The 18,137-nt window shown below is 33.8% G+C and overlaps 1 protein-coding gene across 1 annotated transcript; it reads right to left on the bottom strand.

Moving 5' to 3' along the window:
- Positions 1–2,002: 2,002 nt before the first annotated feature.
- Positions 2,003–17,860, bottom strand: ABCD1 (peroxisomal ABC transporter 1). The gene is made up of 26 exons (XM_083071424.1): positions 17,445–17,860; positions 15,868–16,005; positions 14,742–15,015; positions 14,130–14,354; positions 13,253–13,450; positions 12,643–13,097; positions 12,359–12,497; positions 12,190–12,268; positions 11,771–12,009; positions 11,352–11,656; positions 11,176–11,281; positions 10,929–11,087; positions 8,557–8,656; positions 8,378–8,486; positions 8,022–8,112; positions 5,582–5,706; positions 5,321–5,470; positions 5,153–5,225; positions 4,536–4,716; positions 4,297–4,455; positions 4,024–4,182; positions 3,700–3,936; positions 3,255–3,418; positions 3,031–3,083; positions 2,846–2,924; positions 2,003–2,519 (listed from the first exon to the last, which is right to left on the bottom strand). Exons 2-26 carry the CDS (start codon positions 15,927–15,929, stop codon positions 2,433–2,435), a joined length of 4,008 nt encoding a protein of 1,335 aa, XP_082927550.1. The 5' UTR covers positions 15,930–16,005; positions 17,445–17,860; the 3' UTR covers positions 2,003–2,432.
- Positions 17,861–18,137: the final 277 nt, after the last annotated feature.

The raw sequence follows: 18,137 nt of genomic DNA, 5'->3' as shown, positions 1-18,137 counted from the left end.
ATCTAGTTGGGATAGTTCACATTGCAACGGAGTTGGGTTGCAATTCAAACAGTCAAGTTGCAGTCTTCCACTAGGGACCCCAACCCCAAGGGTGAAAAAGATTAGAATAAAAAAATATTATTAGTGGTCTAATTAAAGAGAGGTTTAAATAATGTCTTGCCAACCACCGTGATAAAAGGCGCATAAAAAAGCATGATCTCTAATTCTCTGTCCATTTTATTAGATGTAACAAGAAGTTAACCACACTACTTTACTTATATTGAGCTAGAACATTGGTATTACTAATTTTACTCTAATTTAATTGTGACTTCGATTGGTTTCACTTTCATGTTGAATAGGTTGCTTCAAATATAAGGCGAATAAAATCTTCATTTTAGATTTTTTTTTTCTCAAAAAATTGTTAATATTTTTTAAAAAGTAATTTAAAAGTCACTTTTTGCATTCTTAAAAATTCATTTTAAAAAGGTTAAATTCTAAAAATATACAAATATTGTCATTTTTTAAGACTCGTCTCTAAAAAATATTTTTTTTTATTCTCTTATAACCGATTTTAAAAAAGTTTCACTTAAAGATTTATTTTAAATCTAACATTGTGTGGAGCTGACACTATTTCAAGATAACCAGAATCAGGTCGATACATGTTTGATTATTTAACAAAATTGATTTTAAGATATCCAATCCCCCTCTTGAAAGCAATCAACAATAATTTTTTCATAGAGAAATCAATTTAAAGATTTTATCTTCTCATATTGCTGATTTTACCCATCATTATTGGTTGTCTTTACTGGTGTAGCAGAGTGCCATGGTTTTTTCTTTCCATGCACTTTTTTTTTTCTTTCTTCTTCTGGTTTTGTCATTTTTCCATGCATCTTGATGCGGCCACATAAATTTGATAATTATGCCCATTTGTCATGTCTAGACAACTGCCAACCGGGCAAACTTTACCCACTTCTTTATTTATTTATTTATTTATTTATTTTTACTTTTAAAAATCAATATTAAATCATTACACTGTAAATCAGCACGTTAACTGCATAACATAAAAAGAATAGTATCTTGATGAGGCCATACAAATTTGAGACTTATGCCCAATTATCATCTCTAGACAAGTGACAACTGGGAAAACTTCAGCCACAGTTTTTTTTTTTTTTAAAAAACAATTTGGCTATTGAATTGAAGAGTTTATGGATCAACGACAAAAAGATGGGCGCAAATGCGTTGGGGTGATGTAAACTATTAGCTGACAGTAATGAATTCCCTTGCTGAGTATCCGAGTATGCAAGCACTATCTTTGCATCGCAATTGGTTTAGTTATCCACATATGCCTAAAAGAATGTATAGTTACAAAACCTGAAAATCACGTGGTATCTATCATTATTAGCTAAAACCTGAAAAGATCGGTTAAATATTCCACGAGTGGAATCATTCATCTCAATCGTAAAGCGATCATGAATTTGCAAATGGACTCATTTAGTACATATCTTGCTATATTCTCGCGAGATGCAAACTACTAATTTCTTTACCAATAAGCGTGTACTAGTAAAATTGGATGAACTCGAACCACTATTGTTAATTAAGAACAATTGTAGCAGCCGAGAGGGAGGTTGAGAATGTGATTCCCACATTGGTAAGAAATACTATGAATAATTATCATATTATAATCATGTAATCGTGCTTATGGATGACCAGATTTCAACAAATACGGATCAATATAACTTCTACCAACAAACAATTTAAGTCTACATACGGATTTTGTATATTAAAAGATCCAACACACAGAATCCTGAGGTTCTACAACAGTTCTTTCTCCAAAATTTTACTATCACGGTAAATTTGAATGAATTTTCCAATAATAGACTCTTGATCAAATTTGATACCTCAAAGTTACCCAGTCCACGAGCATAACAGAATAGTCACATCGCAAGAGGTTAGACGAAAGCATTTCAGCTGGAACGGGAGCACTGGACAACAAAGGATCTCAAGCGTACAAAAATGCACAGAATTATGAAGGGGATAAAATACCTCTAAGAGCTACTCCTGTTTCATACCATTTTATTGATAAAATAATATCAATAATTACATCCAATGGTTACAAAATATGAATAAATATCAGCTACCTAATAATAGAAGGGAATGGAAAACGCTGTACATGATTGATTATATACCGCAGAGATCATGGAAAGGTTGTGCATTCCAACTTGCTATTAACCATTTTGGCTATCAATGCTATTTTTATTTGTTGCCCCCACAAGGCTACGGAGCCCCAAAAAAAAAATGAGGCTAGGAGAATATGTTAAACCCAAAATGAAAAAAAAAATGAAAGAAAAAAAAAATGGCAAACCTAATATCCGCTTGCAATCAGTCTGTATGTTCAAGACTCGGCAACATCTATAGTAATAATGAGAGCCAGCAGCAACAGTACCTTGCAAAAATCATTGCTTGATCGAACGAAGTTCCCAATTACCCTCACCATCGATCAGACGCAATTCCATGGAATGAAATGGTATTAAAGCAGGACGCTGAGAGAACAGAAGCAAAGGCAATTAGTTTGATGGGACGTGGATGGTTATAATGCATTTTCAGTTTGGAGAAGTTAACTGGTAAGCTAGAAGAAGCCTAGGACTAAATAAAAATCAAAAAGTTTTGAGCGGAGAAGGAATGTATTGGATCTGAAATCACATAAGGAATCTCATAACAAAATAGGCAAGTTCAAAATGCTTACCAAATCCCAATTGTAATGAAACAAAGAATGACTAACTAGTGAACTGTTCTTATTTCTCTATATTTAGTTATTTACCATGATAAAGTTTTATTTTTTTTCAGTACTATACTTGTAGATTCTTACTTGTGAGGAAGTAACCACTGTGATTCCCATTTTGTTTGCAAGCCCATATAGGTGTTCTTCGACATCAACGCTAGTTGCACTGCCATCAATGTTTTTTTCAAGACAGTATAAAACAATGGTTAACAAAAAAAAAAAAGCAAACAATTCCACAGGAGAAAAAAAAAGGCATGAGTAATCATACATACTTGGTACACTCGTCCAGGATACCATATTTAGGCTTATGGAAGAACAAACGTGCCTTAAGAACATAAGGTAAATGTTACAATCCAAATAGAAGAATATCATAAACGTATTATAATATCTTCCTCAACTTAAGAATCGAGGTTTTAAGGCCTCAAATATATTTAAAAAGATATTCAAGAAATTTAACAAACTCGTTCTAAAATTAATATAGATTAGATTTACATACCATGCCTAATCTCTGCTGCTCTCCAAGAGAGAGGGTGTCTTCCCAGTTGAGATTTGCATCCCATCCATTGTTGTCCCTTTCTAGAAGATAATTCAACCGAACATTCTCTAGGATAGTTTGCAAGTGCGTGTCCAACAATTTTCTAGGGTCAGGATGATTTTCGCCTGAACTAGGCAAGATTAGAATGATCAGCACTAAAATGGGAAAAAAGTAAACCCTTTAAAATGATTAAAAAAGAACAAGAAATTATTGTTTCACAAAAGGAAACTGAATAAACAATTTTTTCTACACTAAATTTAGAAAGGATAAATCTTCAATGCTGTCAACATGACTAACATCTAAATTATTTTGTGAATTATTACAACTGTATGGCAGCTCAGAAGTGAAATTCTTGTCTCAGCAATAGTGATAAATAAAACAAAGTAGGTGTCATCAATTTAAATACCTTTTCCGTACATCGTCAACGCTCTAAACTCTGCTTCTTCACGGGACAGTGGGTATATAATTTGATCCCGCAATGTTCCCAAGCATGTGTAAGGCCGCTGAGGAACATAGAAGATGCCACAATCTGATCCAGCCTCTTGATCCACATCTTCAGATGGTCTGGAGAATCTTCCACTTGCAATTGGCCAAAGTCCTCTAAGAACTCTGAAAATGGAACTTTTTCCACTTCCATTTGGACCTTTTGAAATATGACACGCATAAGATTTAAATTCTAATCACAAGAAAATTCCCTCTTCTGAAAAGGAAAGTATAATAACATTAATACCCGTAACAAGCAGGCTTCTACCAAGCTCAATGTCACATGTCAACTCCCTTGCCAACATCTTCTGAGCAGGGGTTACAATATCAACCTTAGAAAACGAAATAGCATCTTTAGCATGATAATCCATCATTGAAGGTGTAATACTATCATTGATGGAGTCCCCTGTATCATCAAAGATATGGTTAATACATGGTGACTGACTATTATAAAGAATTATTGCTGTAGAAATAACAAGATATTATTTGATACTTTGCAAAACGATTAATAATGAAGTACCAGACTGTGCTGCATCAAGAAGTTCTTCAAGCTCAAAAATCCGACTAATACCACCAGAAAGCTCCACAAACTTTCTGTGCAATTCAAGAATGTCACCAAAAGCTAAAAAGCTTTGAGAAACAACAGATGCTAAGAACCTCAACGCATGCGCCAGCTCACCTGTAAGATAGTATAGCTTATGTCAGTGGGGGGCAAGAGGATGATAAAGGGAATTACTGATAACAGTCCAACAATCCTACCCTGAGTACTTATTGAAGCACGGTCTCCCTTATGTTCCATGGCATATAATAAGCTCAGTAACCAAGTCACATTATGAGGGAGTTGCTTTGTGATAAAATCATCCAGTATACCAAATAGCCACTTCTTTTTTAAAAGGTAATTCGAGTGGGAGAGAAGCTCTTTGAATCTTGATTCAACCATCTGCACAAAGTTATGATAGTAAAATTTACAGCCTGTAAAATTCAATGCAAAATAGTAGGATAAATAAAATAAATGAGGTGTACTTTCCTTTTAAACCCAGAGCATAACCGCATGCCCCATTCTAGAGCCTTACATCAAATAAAATATTAAAACACAAACTCATGTATAAGTTGTACATTTAGAGTTAGCTTGTTCAAGAATCATTAAATAAGATGAGAAGTTAAGAGGAGAGTGAAAATATAGTGGAATGGAATGGTTTGGTTTTCACTCTTCGTTGCATGGTAGATTTATGTTGTGGTATATCTACTGCTAATCATTCCACATTTTGATTGTGCCAAGCAAGTGTAAAGCAATTTTCATTCTAAAGTTTGCACCTTTGAAAATAAGCACACCCTTAAAGAAAAGATATTAAATATTGTTTAGATGGGATGCTCACAGCTTTTTCTCGAGCTCCACCACCGAAGAAAGCAACAGATTCAGCATGAGTACAGAGTCTTTCATGCATGAACCTAGCAGAAGCATAAAATTGAAAAGGTCAGAATCATTACAACAGCATTATTTGTTTAGTTCCATCATAGAGGCATAGATTTTTTGATGGATTTACCTAAAGGTTCCTTCAAGTTGTTGTTCTTGGCTTATCAAATCACCAAAATCAGGAGTAACAGTTCTTAGAAATCCCAGACCAAGTAACATGTAAGTATAGAGTATGGCAACCCCCCTCTGACCTGTTAACAGCTTCATTCTCCATGTGAACCTTGACAAAAATAATAGTTAGCAATAGCAGTAGAAGGAAAGAACAAGCATCAAATATGTTCTAGTAAATACACGCTACCAGTAAAACATAACTCAATTATGAGGCACTCACCACAAAATATCCACAGATGGCTTTACCATTCCAGTGACCAATCCAGACAAGTCTGCTGTTAACTTCTCCAAGTCGTTAGTTATCCTCTGATCTGCATCAATATTTTTGCTTGCCATGTGAAAGACCTAAAAAAAAAATATGCATGCAAAAATTTGAAACCAAGTAAGAGACATCCTAAAGAGTTTCAGAGCCAAACGAAAGATTCTAATTATTCATATTATAATGGCAGAGATAAAGTCATACTTTTTATCCCCAAGTTAAAACTTAGTCAATGACAAAAAGTTAATCTCAAACTATTGCTTATGAACTATTTTTTGATATCTGACGGCTTTTGAGATTCTTGCAAATGGACCTTACGGATACCTGGGATTTAAAAAAATTAGGCTTAGATAACTTTTAGTTCCCATCATATACACTTCTTTGGTTTTAGTCTCTACAAAAAAATTCTTATCAGTCTTAATACTTGATAAATAGGATTTTTTGTTTTTGGTCCTTGTTGTTTGACTTTAGTCCCTGTAATATTATGTCTATGTTAAATTAGTCTTTGTAATATGTTGACTATAATAATTTTGGTCCTTGTAATAATTCATTGCAATATGTTGATTATATTCATATTTTAAGGACTGAAATCAATATAACCAACACATTACAAGGATTCATTCAGCATGGATCAAATATAATCTGGACTAAAGCTGAAAAGGCTGTATATTACAAGTAGGGGTGTTGAATATATAAACCAAGCTTGTTCTATAAAATTAGAATCTAAACCTGACTTATTATCTATCATAGGCTTTTTTACAGACCTGGCCTAACCTTTTTAAAAGACTGATTTGGCCTATTAACATGTTTAAAAGCCTATTTTACGTTAACAAGCCAATAAACTTTATTTTAAATAAGTCGACAAATCTATTTTTAAAAGAAAAATAAAAAACTAACATAAAATAGACAACTCATTCATAACCATGTACAGTAACGCACAAGCTGTGATGAAAGGGTGTAATTTCATTGAAAAAAAACTTTCTAAATATCTCAAATATCTCATTTTAAAAATTCTAAATAACTAACTATAAAGATGAGGGAAAAGAGCAAGTGTAGATACGATTGTTAGAGTTTCTATCTTCTATTTCTTGATTTCATACGAATGGAGAATGTAAAACTTTTAAGTATAGTGGAAATGTAAAAAATATAGATAATTTGATTTTTTTGTATTTCAAATTTATTTATTTAATTATATTGTTAATAATGCAATATGTATATTAATTTTATTATAGTTAAATTGACTGGCCTATTAAATCTAACAGGTTTTTTTTTATAAACCCAAGTCTACCCTTTTTAAATAAACAGGTTTTTCTAAAAACCAAAATCTAACTTTTTTATTAAATAAGTTAGGCTGACTTTAGATGGACCAAGCTATAGACCTCTATTTAAGACTTAAGCTATTCTCATCTCTAATTACAAGGACTAAAATGTTATTTAAGACAAAAACTTAACTTATAGTTTATTCATGGGTAAGGCATTTTCCCAGTTTGTGAGAATAATATTCCTGCCTAATGGGATGAGCATCTCATATTCCCATAAAAACAGTAAAATAAAACATAAAACTAATATTTCATACACTCCTTACATGCTCTTGCGAGTAAGAGGGCCCCAAAGCAACTGTACTCTGTATTTCTCTGGTAAAAAGTAAATGATACCATTTCCTTTAAAATCATCCATCTCTTTTGAATGCCCTTATTTGTGGTCTGTAGTTTCTTATTTTGAAGTGTGTATGTGTGACGAAGATGAAATAGTAAAATTAAATCTTGAAGAATTAAATTTAAATTTCATTTTTATTATTTGTATGTGTGATGAAGATGAAATAGTAAAATTATAAATAAACATGCAAATTCCCATGAATACTTATTTATATTCCTAAGACAAAAAATCATTAAAATAAAGCCCTGCTTTCCAGTTTCCAGTCATTGTCATTCCCATGCTCAGGATGGAAAATTCAGATTTCACTATATCTAATGGCCCCTTTGTGTGATTACCAGACGTCATGCAAAACATAACTGTCTTGCTTATATGGAAACTTCTTGAATGCAGCCATGATTAACATAGCATCAAACTTTCCCTTGAAAATTCCCATTTACTGTGGGGGAAGGAAAAATATTGATATAAATTTAATAGTTACAGGAATGCAGAATACTGAAACAGTCAAGGAACCAAGTTGAAAACCGAGTTAAATTTGAAGGCAAAGAAGTGTAAAACAGTCATAGCTACAATTAACTGAAAGAAAATTATTTCAAGAAAAATTTCCATGTAAAATAGTAAAAATCTAGTCAATCGTGATTTATCAAGTAACAACTAATCATTGAAGCAAAAATATAGAACATGCTTCCAATGTTGAAAAAAAAAATGGGGAAGGAAAAGAATTAGCAAACAATTCATATTCAATTACCTTGTAGAATGCATTGTTTCTCAAGTAGTTTTTTAGCAGATGTTGCGTCAAACGAATCCGCCACCCCAGGGCCAACCTGGCTGTCAAGTGCCTGAAGAACAGGATATTTACTCAAATTGGATATTTGAAAGATTTGTAAGGCCAGCAAGTTTACACCCCCTCCCCCCTGTTTCAATGCTGTAAATATCTATTTAACTTTCACTCTATTCATTTTATATATAAAAATTTAGAAAATAAATTTTCCACTCAACAATGATATAAAAAACTTTGATAAATTTCACCTGCAACCACATGTAAACAAGTCACTGGTGAAAGATAGAAAAAATTAAGGTCCCAGATGGACTTGTACTAATTACCTTAAAGAAGGAGCAATGAAAGAAGATGCAGCACTTTGAAGAACACTTAAACCAATCAACCGAATAAAGGAAGCTTTATCCTGCTCCAAAACAAACTTCACAGTGGTACCTTAGGGAAACAAAAATTTAACATTATAAGCATGGATTCTTAGAATAATGAATAAAAGATGAGAAAATACCATTTAGTGATGCAATACGATCTGAGACCCATGTTCTTGAAACAACAAGAAAAGCGACAGCAAGCAGTTGTGCACCTTGTTTATCAAGTACAGTGGGTACCTAAAAGGAAGCAGTCCACATAAGAAAAAAGTGCCAGAAATATATTGTAGTTATAGATCAATCAAAGTACGCTGTATATTCTATAAGAATGGGTCATTGTAAGTTGTCAGGAGCTAATGTACAAACAACCATGTATATGGATTCGTTTCCTCCCATTGGAGTTGTGTGATTTCAACTGCATCACTTAAAGACATGCTTAAAAGGAAATATGTCATAACATACTGTCTCGTTTAAATTGGTCTTACTGATTTGTTAAAGATATAAATTATTCACGGACCTCACCTAATAGCTTAATACTCAATCTGTGACGCACCCATTTTTTAATTAGTATACTAATTCCAACATCAAAGTAGGTATATGCATTATCCACATTCAAGGACGTGAGGGGCTTGTTAGAGACATGCGACATGCATGTTTGGTGATAGAAAATCCTATCATTAAGTCTGTAAATCTGTATTACTGGATGGGAAAAAAGGAAATACAAGTAAAACTAGAGCAATACGCTCCAAAGTAAGAGATAATTCTCTAGACTCCAATCTCAAAATAACAAACGGCATGCCCCACAATATTCCTTTAGTGACTATATAACAAAATCCATTGCTTCCCCTCCTCTTATTCCCGCCTAGGATAAAACTGGGTAGGCCCTGGGTGTTTGGGCCTTCAGGGGTACACTTCAATGGCTTCCCCATATAAGGCTACGAGACTCATAGGATCCGGCTTCCTATCAGGTTTAACTTATTAGGGGAGAAAATGTGAAACTTCGTGAGAAAGCTTTAAAAATAGACAATCGGTGTTTGTTTGGTTCAAGGAATTTGGTGTGGAATTGGAGCTTGGAATTTTTAATTATAACATTTTTAGAATTGGAATTGTAATTTCAAAGTCCAACTCCATGCAATTACAATACAATTAATAATCTAAGCCTATGCACTGTTCCTGTTCTTCTGAATTTGGTTTGAATTTATGTGATTTATAACTTGATTGCATTTCAACGTTCAAGTCTTACCAAGTTTAGTAAAAATAGGGAGGTAAAATTAATAGAATTAAGGAAGAGAAGTAGAACTAGTCAAAAGCAGCTCTCTTCATTTTTCTTAATATTCTTCCTTCCAGTTGGGGATTATAAATTTCGTATGGATGCTGTGAGCAGTGAGCACCACCATTTATCCTTGACAAAAACCAGTGTTTGGAGATCCCACATTAACTAATGTTATAATCAAAATAGAATATATAAGTGATGGAAAATCCAAACCTTTTGAGCTAACTTTTGGTGTTGAATTAGGCTCAAATTCAAATTGTAAGACAGAGTAATGAATGGGAAGGTCCGAACAGTGGGGGTGCTCAGCCACATTTTAAAGCTATAAGCTTTTTCATTTTTCAGATTAATAAACAAACAGAAATCAGTAAAAAAACAATATTGAGAGAAGATTATAATTATTAATTTCCCAACCAACAAAAGCCTGAAAACCAAATTGGCTGCAAGTTAGCCAACCTAACACCGACTCTGCCATCAATGACTACTAGTAGTAGAAAATAACTGCAAGTGGGCGGTGATTATAATAACCGGGTTTTATTTTTTACCAAATAATAACTGGTCATTAAAAAGTTAACCATAACCATAATTAACCAATTTTATAATAACCGATTAATTTTATAAAAATTAACCTTATATGATAAGTGGATATTATAACTAAACCATAAGCAATATTCTATAACCGGTTTTGGTTTGGTAGAACCAGTTTTAATTTTTAAGAAACCAGTTATATAACTGGTTATAACCAAACTGATTTTAAAAATAAAAAAAAAAGTGTTAACTTTTAAAATCAGTTTTAATTAAATATAACACAACTATTAAATCATAAAACAGTTGTAAAAATGTATCAAGTATAAAATTAGTTTTAATAGTTATTTTTATTTAGGTTTTGTACTTTTGATTCCCCTATAATATCATATTTGCAATTTTAATCTACCAATTTTATAAAATATGCAATTTAGGTTCCCCTCGCTAAATTTTTATCTATTGATTGTTAAAATTACAACTGTAGTCATGATTTGACATTAAGTAGATGACTCAGTGATTAATTTTTAATAATATTTAGGTTGACTTGCATTTTTATTACCCATTTTCACATTTTTACTACTTTTATTTTTAACTCATAAATAAACTCAAAAAGCATTTAGAATTAATCACTATGATGAAAGTTGTGCGAATATACAGTACACTAATACACACACACAAGAAAAAAACCTCGAAAGCACAGTTACAGCATTTACTAACCAACACTTTGCACATGGCAGCTACTCTCAATGGCAATACCCTTGTGTTACCACGGAGTTGGGGAACAGTAGATGGTGAAATTATATGATTCATTGATGGAGATGATGATATCACCTCCGCAAAATATGACTGTGCCTTTGGACTAGAGAATGCAGAATCCTGGGGAAAAAGTTGTGAAAATCTTCAAAATCAATGTAAAATAAAGAACAATGAAGGCAACAAGAATCAAATCAGAAAATATCTAAACCTTTTTGCTCATGGAAAATGCAATTTGAACTGCTTTTGCATCACTCTGTCGTTTTGTTTCTGATGCCTTCATTGTATCAATACCCATTTTAGTAGAAGAGCCCTCCCTGGAGTTTAAATCTTAATCTCAAATACTCTAAAGTAGAACAATGATAAACAGCACAGTAAAGTTCAAACCTTTTATAATGAACACTCCATCCTCCTTCACCATCTAAGGATAAAACCACATCATGGAATGCAACCAATGCTGGGCGATGAGATATGGTAATGCAAGATGTTCCCATGGCCCTAACTTTAGCACAAAAACGCTCTTCCATATCAGTGGTGACAGCACTTGTGCATTCATCTAGAATTGCAAATTTAGGCTTATGGTAAAAAAGTCTTGCCATGCCCAATCTCTGCTGCTCACCCAATGAAAGTTCATCACCCCAGTTTACCTCCTTATCAGGCGGGTAACGATCCAACAGGTATTCAAGGTCAACCTTGGATACATATACATGCAAGTTCCATAAACAATAGCATCAGCTAAATTATCAATAAACTGCTACACATTTGTGTGAAATTGAGAAAAACATGGGATTAGATGTGGACTTTACATTTTTTAACAGCTCCACCATCCCATGATCTGTGAGTCGTTCAACCTCCTGATCTATAGTAAAAGGATAAATCAACTGATCTCGAAGTGTTCCTACAGCAGTGTATGGCCTTTGCGGCACATAGAAAATCTCCTTATTAAGATCGGAGCCAATTCCAGGCTTCACAATATATCCAGAAATCAAAGGCCAAAGACCACCTAGAACCCGGAAAAGGGAGCTTTTTCCACTGCCATTTGGACCTTCAGCCAAAGAAGCATTAATAACATGTCAAAATATCAACCATCAGAAATCACAGCTTAACAATGACTCTTACATCATAGAAATAGATAATAAATAACATCAATTTTCAATGCTGAGTCAAGCCCAAGAAAAATAAATAAAAATAGAAAGAAAGGCCACTAAAAAGAGAGTTCAGACACCTGTAATCAAAAGATTAGACCCTGGTTCAACCCTAAGAGTCAGATCATCCACCAAGACATTGCCAGTGGGGGTCACAACCTGAATTTGGGTGCACAGTCACTAATAAAACATTACAAACTCAATATTATGAAGTCAAGGTTGATAGATAGTTGACCAGATTTGACTTACCTTGACACCATAAAATTCAATGTAGTTAGCTTCACTTATGCAATTTTTACTTCCTTTTCTTTGCAGGGAAGATTTCTCATCCACCAAGCTCAAATCCCTTGAGACAGCCATTAATTCATAAATGCGATCAGCATACCCACTGTAATACATACAGATAGGTCAGAACATGTAGGCAGACAAAATGAATCTTACAAAGGAATTGCATATACGGGAAGCCTAATGTGACCAATAAAAGCCTCTAATATCAACTTCTATAGATGACAGAAATGAAAGATCCAACAGACCTGAGACGATTGAGCCGTCTTGCACTGATAGAAAGTGTTCCTAGGGACTGAAATAAGGATATTATGACACTAGTATGATATCTAAGATTGCTTAACATCTTTGCACGCCCTAAAGTTGAACTGTCGGGCCTTAGATGACCAGAAAAGAAAGGTTCAATAATTAAAATAACAGCAACAGTAGCACCAAGGTACTTCAGTAATAAGTCCTGAATCATGCCAAACCACCAATGATCATGTAGCACTTTATGCATGTGCCTAACCAAGGTTTTAAACTTCTGTTGAATATGAGATTCTTCTTTCCTCTCTCCACCATAGAATGCTATGCTTTCTGAGTGAGTCCTTAATCGCGAGTGAAGCTGTCGATACTCTCCTTCCAATTGTTGCTCTTTGGACATAAGTTTTCCAAATGAAGGAGAGAAGTTTCTGATTGCAGCACCAGCTCCAAGTACATATGCCTGAAAAGATCATGACAGTAGATTGAGAAGACAAATACTGATTCTAACATCAGATCTAAGTTCTAATAGCTTCCAGACATCAGCAAAAACTCAAAAGGTATGAACAGAAGCTGCTAATCACAAATATATAAAGTACAATTCAATTGAAGACATACCAATATCCAGAAGACATATTTTGGGCTAGCATATGAACACAGCCTCCAAGTGTATAGAAGTCCATCAGTAACTGCTGTTAGATCATCCTGTACAATTTCACTTAACTCCGAACAGAACCTTGGCACATCACTGGCAATTCTTTGCTCTGGGTTAGTTATCCGACCATCAACATGCGATATTTTGTAATACACCATGTTCTGAAAGCAAAATGAATGATAAACATAAAGCCATTGCAAGAACTAAATTGTGTTACAATACACCTTTTAGGCTTTACTCAGCCATTTGAGAATAACCTTATCATACAACCAAAAAATATTAGAGTCTGGCATTGCATACTTGGAATTTTAAAGAACCTAATGGATACTGAATAGTTATTTTACTTCGAGAAGCAAACAGTTGCTCAAGAACATTCTCAAGAAACACCCACTTAATGCAAGAAGATGAGGAAAAGCATCTGGAATGATCCTGGGCAGGAGCAGCCCAAGATCCGCAAAATAACCAACAGGACCATCAGGCACTTTTTCTCTTTTCTTTTTCAATTATATCTTTAATAAATTTAAATTCATGTACCAAGAAAGTTAAAAGTTTGTAACCAACTATGATCCATATTCTTTACACAATAGAAGGTACCATCAGGCAAATTCTGAAAATATGCATATTGAATTTTTAAACTTTGCAAGTAGAGATAAAAACAAAGTTGTCATATAAACGTGTAAAATAAAAGAACAAAAAATAAGAAAAACAACAGAGTGAAGAAGGATAAAAACACTTAAGACAGTTGAGTAGCAACTAGGAATATATAAATTGATCAACAAAACAATTCAAAGCATACAATCTAAAATAGACATAAATGACATGCAATTTAACAATTATTACCTCAAAATAGTGGGAATGGATAAGCTTTGTCAATATTTTTCTGAAATGCAAACTCAAAGTCCCTGTTATATACTTTGACGTAGAATGAATGGTTGACAAAAGAAAGCACAGAAGAATATTTTCTGAAATTAGCTTAAGAAACAATGGTACACGTCGAAGAAAAGCAGCACGAAATAGGAAGCCTTGCACTTTAGCTAGCCTGTTGCTCAAAGCAGTTCGCAGCACCTGCAATTTCGTGGAATTTTAAAAGCCAATAATTTTAATATCTGCTATTTTTTTCTTTGGGGAGAGGGCATTCAACCAACATATTTCTTTGTCTTACAGATTCTGACCTAGTGACATGCAGCTTGCTCATTCAAGGTGTGCATAACAGCAGACTTCACGTTTAACCACAAACATAAATGACAGCAACAAGCTATTTGATTTGTATTGATCATAGTGAATATATATTACATATGGTAGGAACTAACTCAGGACTAGATTCAATAATTTTAAAGATAAATAGATGGAGTCAAAAACTATGATGAATACTTGAATATATTAAATTATGGCTCATTTTGAAAAGTTGAAGCTATGTATAATGCATAATCATCCACAGCAAAACTGACGTACCGCAATAGCAACTAAACCTAAAAGATCCCTTGCACCTAATTTGCCCATCTTAGATAGTAGAATTGCAGCAAGGACTTGGAGTGACTTTAACCCTTTCTTTTGTTTATTTTTTGGTGCATTAACACTCTTCACAACCTCCTCCTCTGTGTCTTTTTCATTGTTGTGCCCATTGCAATGGTCAAATAAATCATGTTTATTAGCTCTAAATCTTGATTGCATATATGCAGCTGTTCCACCAGCGAATAAGATACCAGATGTAAGTAATAAAGCTTTCCTGTCATTCAACCGAATGGAGAAAGCATCAATAATACTACAGTATAAAATACACGCAAATTAGTTAAATAACATAAAGATTTTAGTAGTATCAGTCAGCAACCAAAGTATGGTGTACAATGAGTAAAAAGATACATAGAAACAGTGCTTTGATCAAAGCAGAAAAAACACTTCTCAGATAAATTTTATAATGGTAATGTTAAAATCAAGAACAAGAATTCCACCATTTTAGGCAATCAACCCAGCATAAAGTGCATTGCAGTTAAAAAGAAGTGGAATCATTGAGAAAGAAATTTAGGATCAAATATGAAAATTTGCACCAATGCTTCTGCCAAGACAAGAGTTGTCTCCTTCCTGGACTCTTCTCTTTAAAACTAAGTTTCCTAAGTTTATGTTTCACATTGCAAATCATACCTAATGAATGCAAGTTTTCACAGTCCAACTTCTTATGGAAATTATTAATAATTAATAGTTTCTAAGAGTTTAAACTAAAGTGCATGTGAAGTCTCAAGATCACAGGATGGGCCATGGGGATGTAGAAATTGTAAAATAAGCATTATCTCATTTGATTTGACCCTTTTTTATGAAACATACACTAGTGCTGAGTACTGCCTGAATTCCCTTACATTTATCATGTTTTTGAGCATCATGCATTTCATTTTGGATAATGAGAATTGGGAGGGAGGAGGGAGGATTCTTCAGAACTTTCCTAGGAATAATGAACAGAATAGCTGATAAAATTATAAATTTGATATTTAGGAAACAAGCAAACAACTTGGGTCAAATTCAATGCTACATATGAGATTAAGAAGCACCAGAAAAAAAAAAAAAAAAAAAGGATACAGATCAGTACCTCCTTGAAGCCAGAAAACTCTGGCCATTCCGAGTTAGATGCAATAGTTGAAGGGAAGACATTGTGGAAGATTAACCTCTCCCTTACCAAAAAATGAAACGTTGTAACTGCTTCTCTTATGGTCAGGAGAAAGAAAACCTAGCATACATTGAATTCCATACAGAAATAATAGATCAACTGCCAGAATAGCAGGAATTATAAATCTTTGAGCAAAGTAGCTTTAGGCACACTTGCTCCTCAAATAAATGGGATCCCAGAGAAATGTCAAATAATGTTTATGTATAAAAAATAAAGCATGAGGCCCTATGGTTACACAAAATGACAAGCTCTACTGATCAAAAGTTTAATTAAATAATTACAGGTTTGAAACTAGAAATAAAAAGGAAACTTTTGCAAGAGCAAAATTAATAGCATTTTATATAGACTTTAAGGCAGAGACGAATAAAATAGGGCATTTTCATGCATCCAAAGTTCTCAAATGTGAAAACGTGGCAAAGCAGAGATGATTATGATGTACAAAAAAAAAGTCTGAAAATTAAACTTCACTTTTGAATTACCTTTATTCCCCTTTCCCCCTATATTGCTTATTTCTTTGGGGAAACCATTTTATCCACCATTACAAAGTGCTAATGATCACATATAAATCCCCAAATACCATGGAAGTCATATAATCCATTAAAGGGATGTTATCATTTCCCTTTCAAAGGTTTACTTGAAGTCTTGAACTAGTATTCCGTTTTGTCTTCTCTTAACTAATTGTACTTATGGATTAGCCACAGCTGAGCGGAGAACATGTACTAAACTTTCAAAGAAAAAAAAATTTCAAAAGTAAAAAAAGAAAAAAAGGTTGATGACTATATTCAGCACATTGTCCCAATCTGAATCTAGTAATAATACATCCAATCAACGCCTTAACCCTGTTTATTACAGGGCACAAATAAGGTTAAAGCAAACATGCCACTAGAGGAACAAGCAGCATAAATAACCCATTTTCTTATCAAACTCAAAGTATAAACCTTTGATGCATAACATAACACGGGTCCTCCTGATCGGTTGCCTAACCCAGAATACGACCAAATATTAGTACTTAATGGTTAAGATTGGAAAGTCGTCTTTTACTCACTTATTTTTCAAATACAAGTCAGTCCATGTAAAATACCAGGTTTTGTCACTAAGTGGTTTGGTTTGCTATTACACTCCTCCAAAACGTTTTTAAAATAATTCTTATGATTTAATAACTTATTGTTTATATCTTGATATTTTCGATATGATACCTGTTGCATCCATACCCTGGGTTTTTTAGGCAGAAGGGGGGATTTGCCATGCCCCGTACCGTACTAGTATGTTATTTTAGCTTAAAAAACACTCAATCCATTTTCCCTTCTTATTATCTTATTGAAAAGTTTATCCAAACATGACACAGGTACAATGCCCCACGCATCCATGAAACCCATTGGCAAAACAGAGAAAGGCAGTTAAAAGATTTACACCGCTTAATGTACCACGTAGACGTTAAATCATGTAGAAACAGAGATAACTCAACAGCATTAATTATGAAGGCGACAGAGATGACTAACCTTGGAAGGTCGATAACACTAACCATGCTCCACTCCACCACGTCCAAAGCATGGTAAGAGAGCATATTCCTCTCTAGAGAATAGGCACCATCTTGTGAAAACCAGTACTCAGCAACCAAGTTACACTCATCATTCCATAAACACGAGGAGAAAACCTGAATTACAATCAGATTCAAATTCACGCGTGTTGCAGAGTGTTAAGCACTGAGTTCAGCAAAACATCACGGGATTGCAAATTCGCAGTGATAATAACGATAGCTATTAATTTAGTTGAGTACGTGGTTTGGGAGATTGAGGAAAAATCGCGAGGGATTTTGGGAAGATATGTGCAGAGATGAGTTTCACTTTCCGCGGTAAGCTTCGTGATCGGGTCGGGTCGGGTTGGGTTATAACCTCTTTTTTTTTTTTTCTGTTTACTCCGTAACGTTTTGGATCATGGAACGGAGTATCAACCTAGTGAACGCTAACGGGTTTGGATAGGAATCATAGCGTACAAAACGACACGCGTTCAGTGAGAAGACAATTTTGTTTTCTACGTGTACTAATATGTATTCGTATGTATGTATTTGTGTACCTTCAACTAAAGTATGATACTTTATTTATATTTCGTAGCTAAAAGTAATTTAAATACCAAAAATTTTAAATTTTTTGAATTTATAAAATTCCATATCCAAACACTATAAAGGTTAACTT

Source organism: Cajanus cajan, chromosome 3 (genome assembly GCF_000230855.2).
Source record: "Cajanus cajan strain Asha chromosome 3, NIPB_CcT2T_4, whole genome shotgun sequence".
Taxonomy (NCBI): Eukaryota; Viridiplantae; Streptophyta; class Magnoliopsida; order Fabales; family Fabaceae; genus Cajanus; species Cajanus cajan.
This window is presented reverse-complemented; position numbering and strand designations above follow the sequence as displayed.

What these genes read in the sequence shown, in the direction of transcription:
- ABCD1 (XM_083071424.1), bottom strand. Translation starts at nt 15,929, where the DNA reads ATGTCTTCCCTTCAACTATTGCATCTAACTCGGAATGGCCAGAGTTTT. An exon ending in CTGCCATGTGCAAAGTGTTG is followed by an intron (nt 8,657 to 10,928) that starts GTTAGTAAATGC and finishes GCTTCCTTTTAG; the next exon opens with GTACCCACTGTACTTGATAA. An exon ending in TGCTTCAATAAGTACTCAGG is followed by an intron (nt 4,456 to 4,535) that starts GTAGGATTGTTG and finishes ACTATCTTACAG; the next exon opens with GTGAGCTGGCGCATGCGTTG.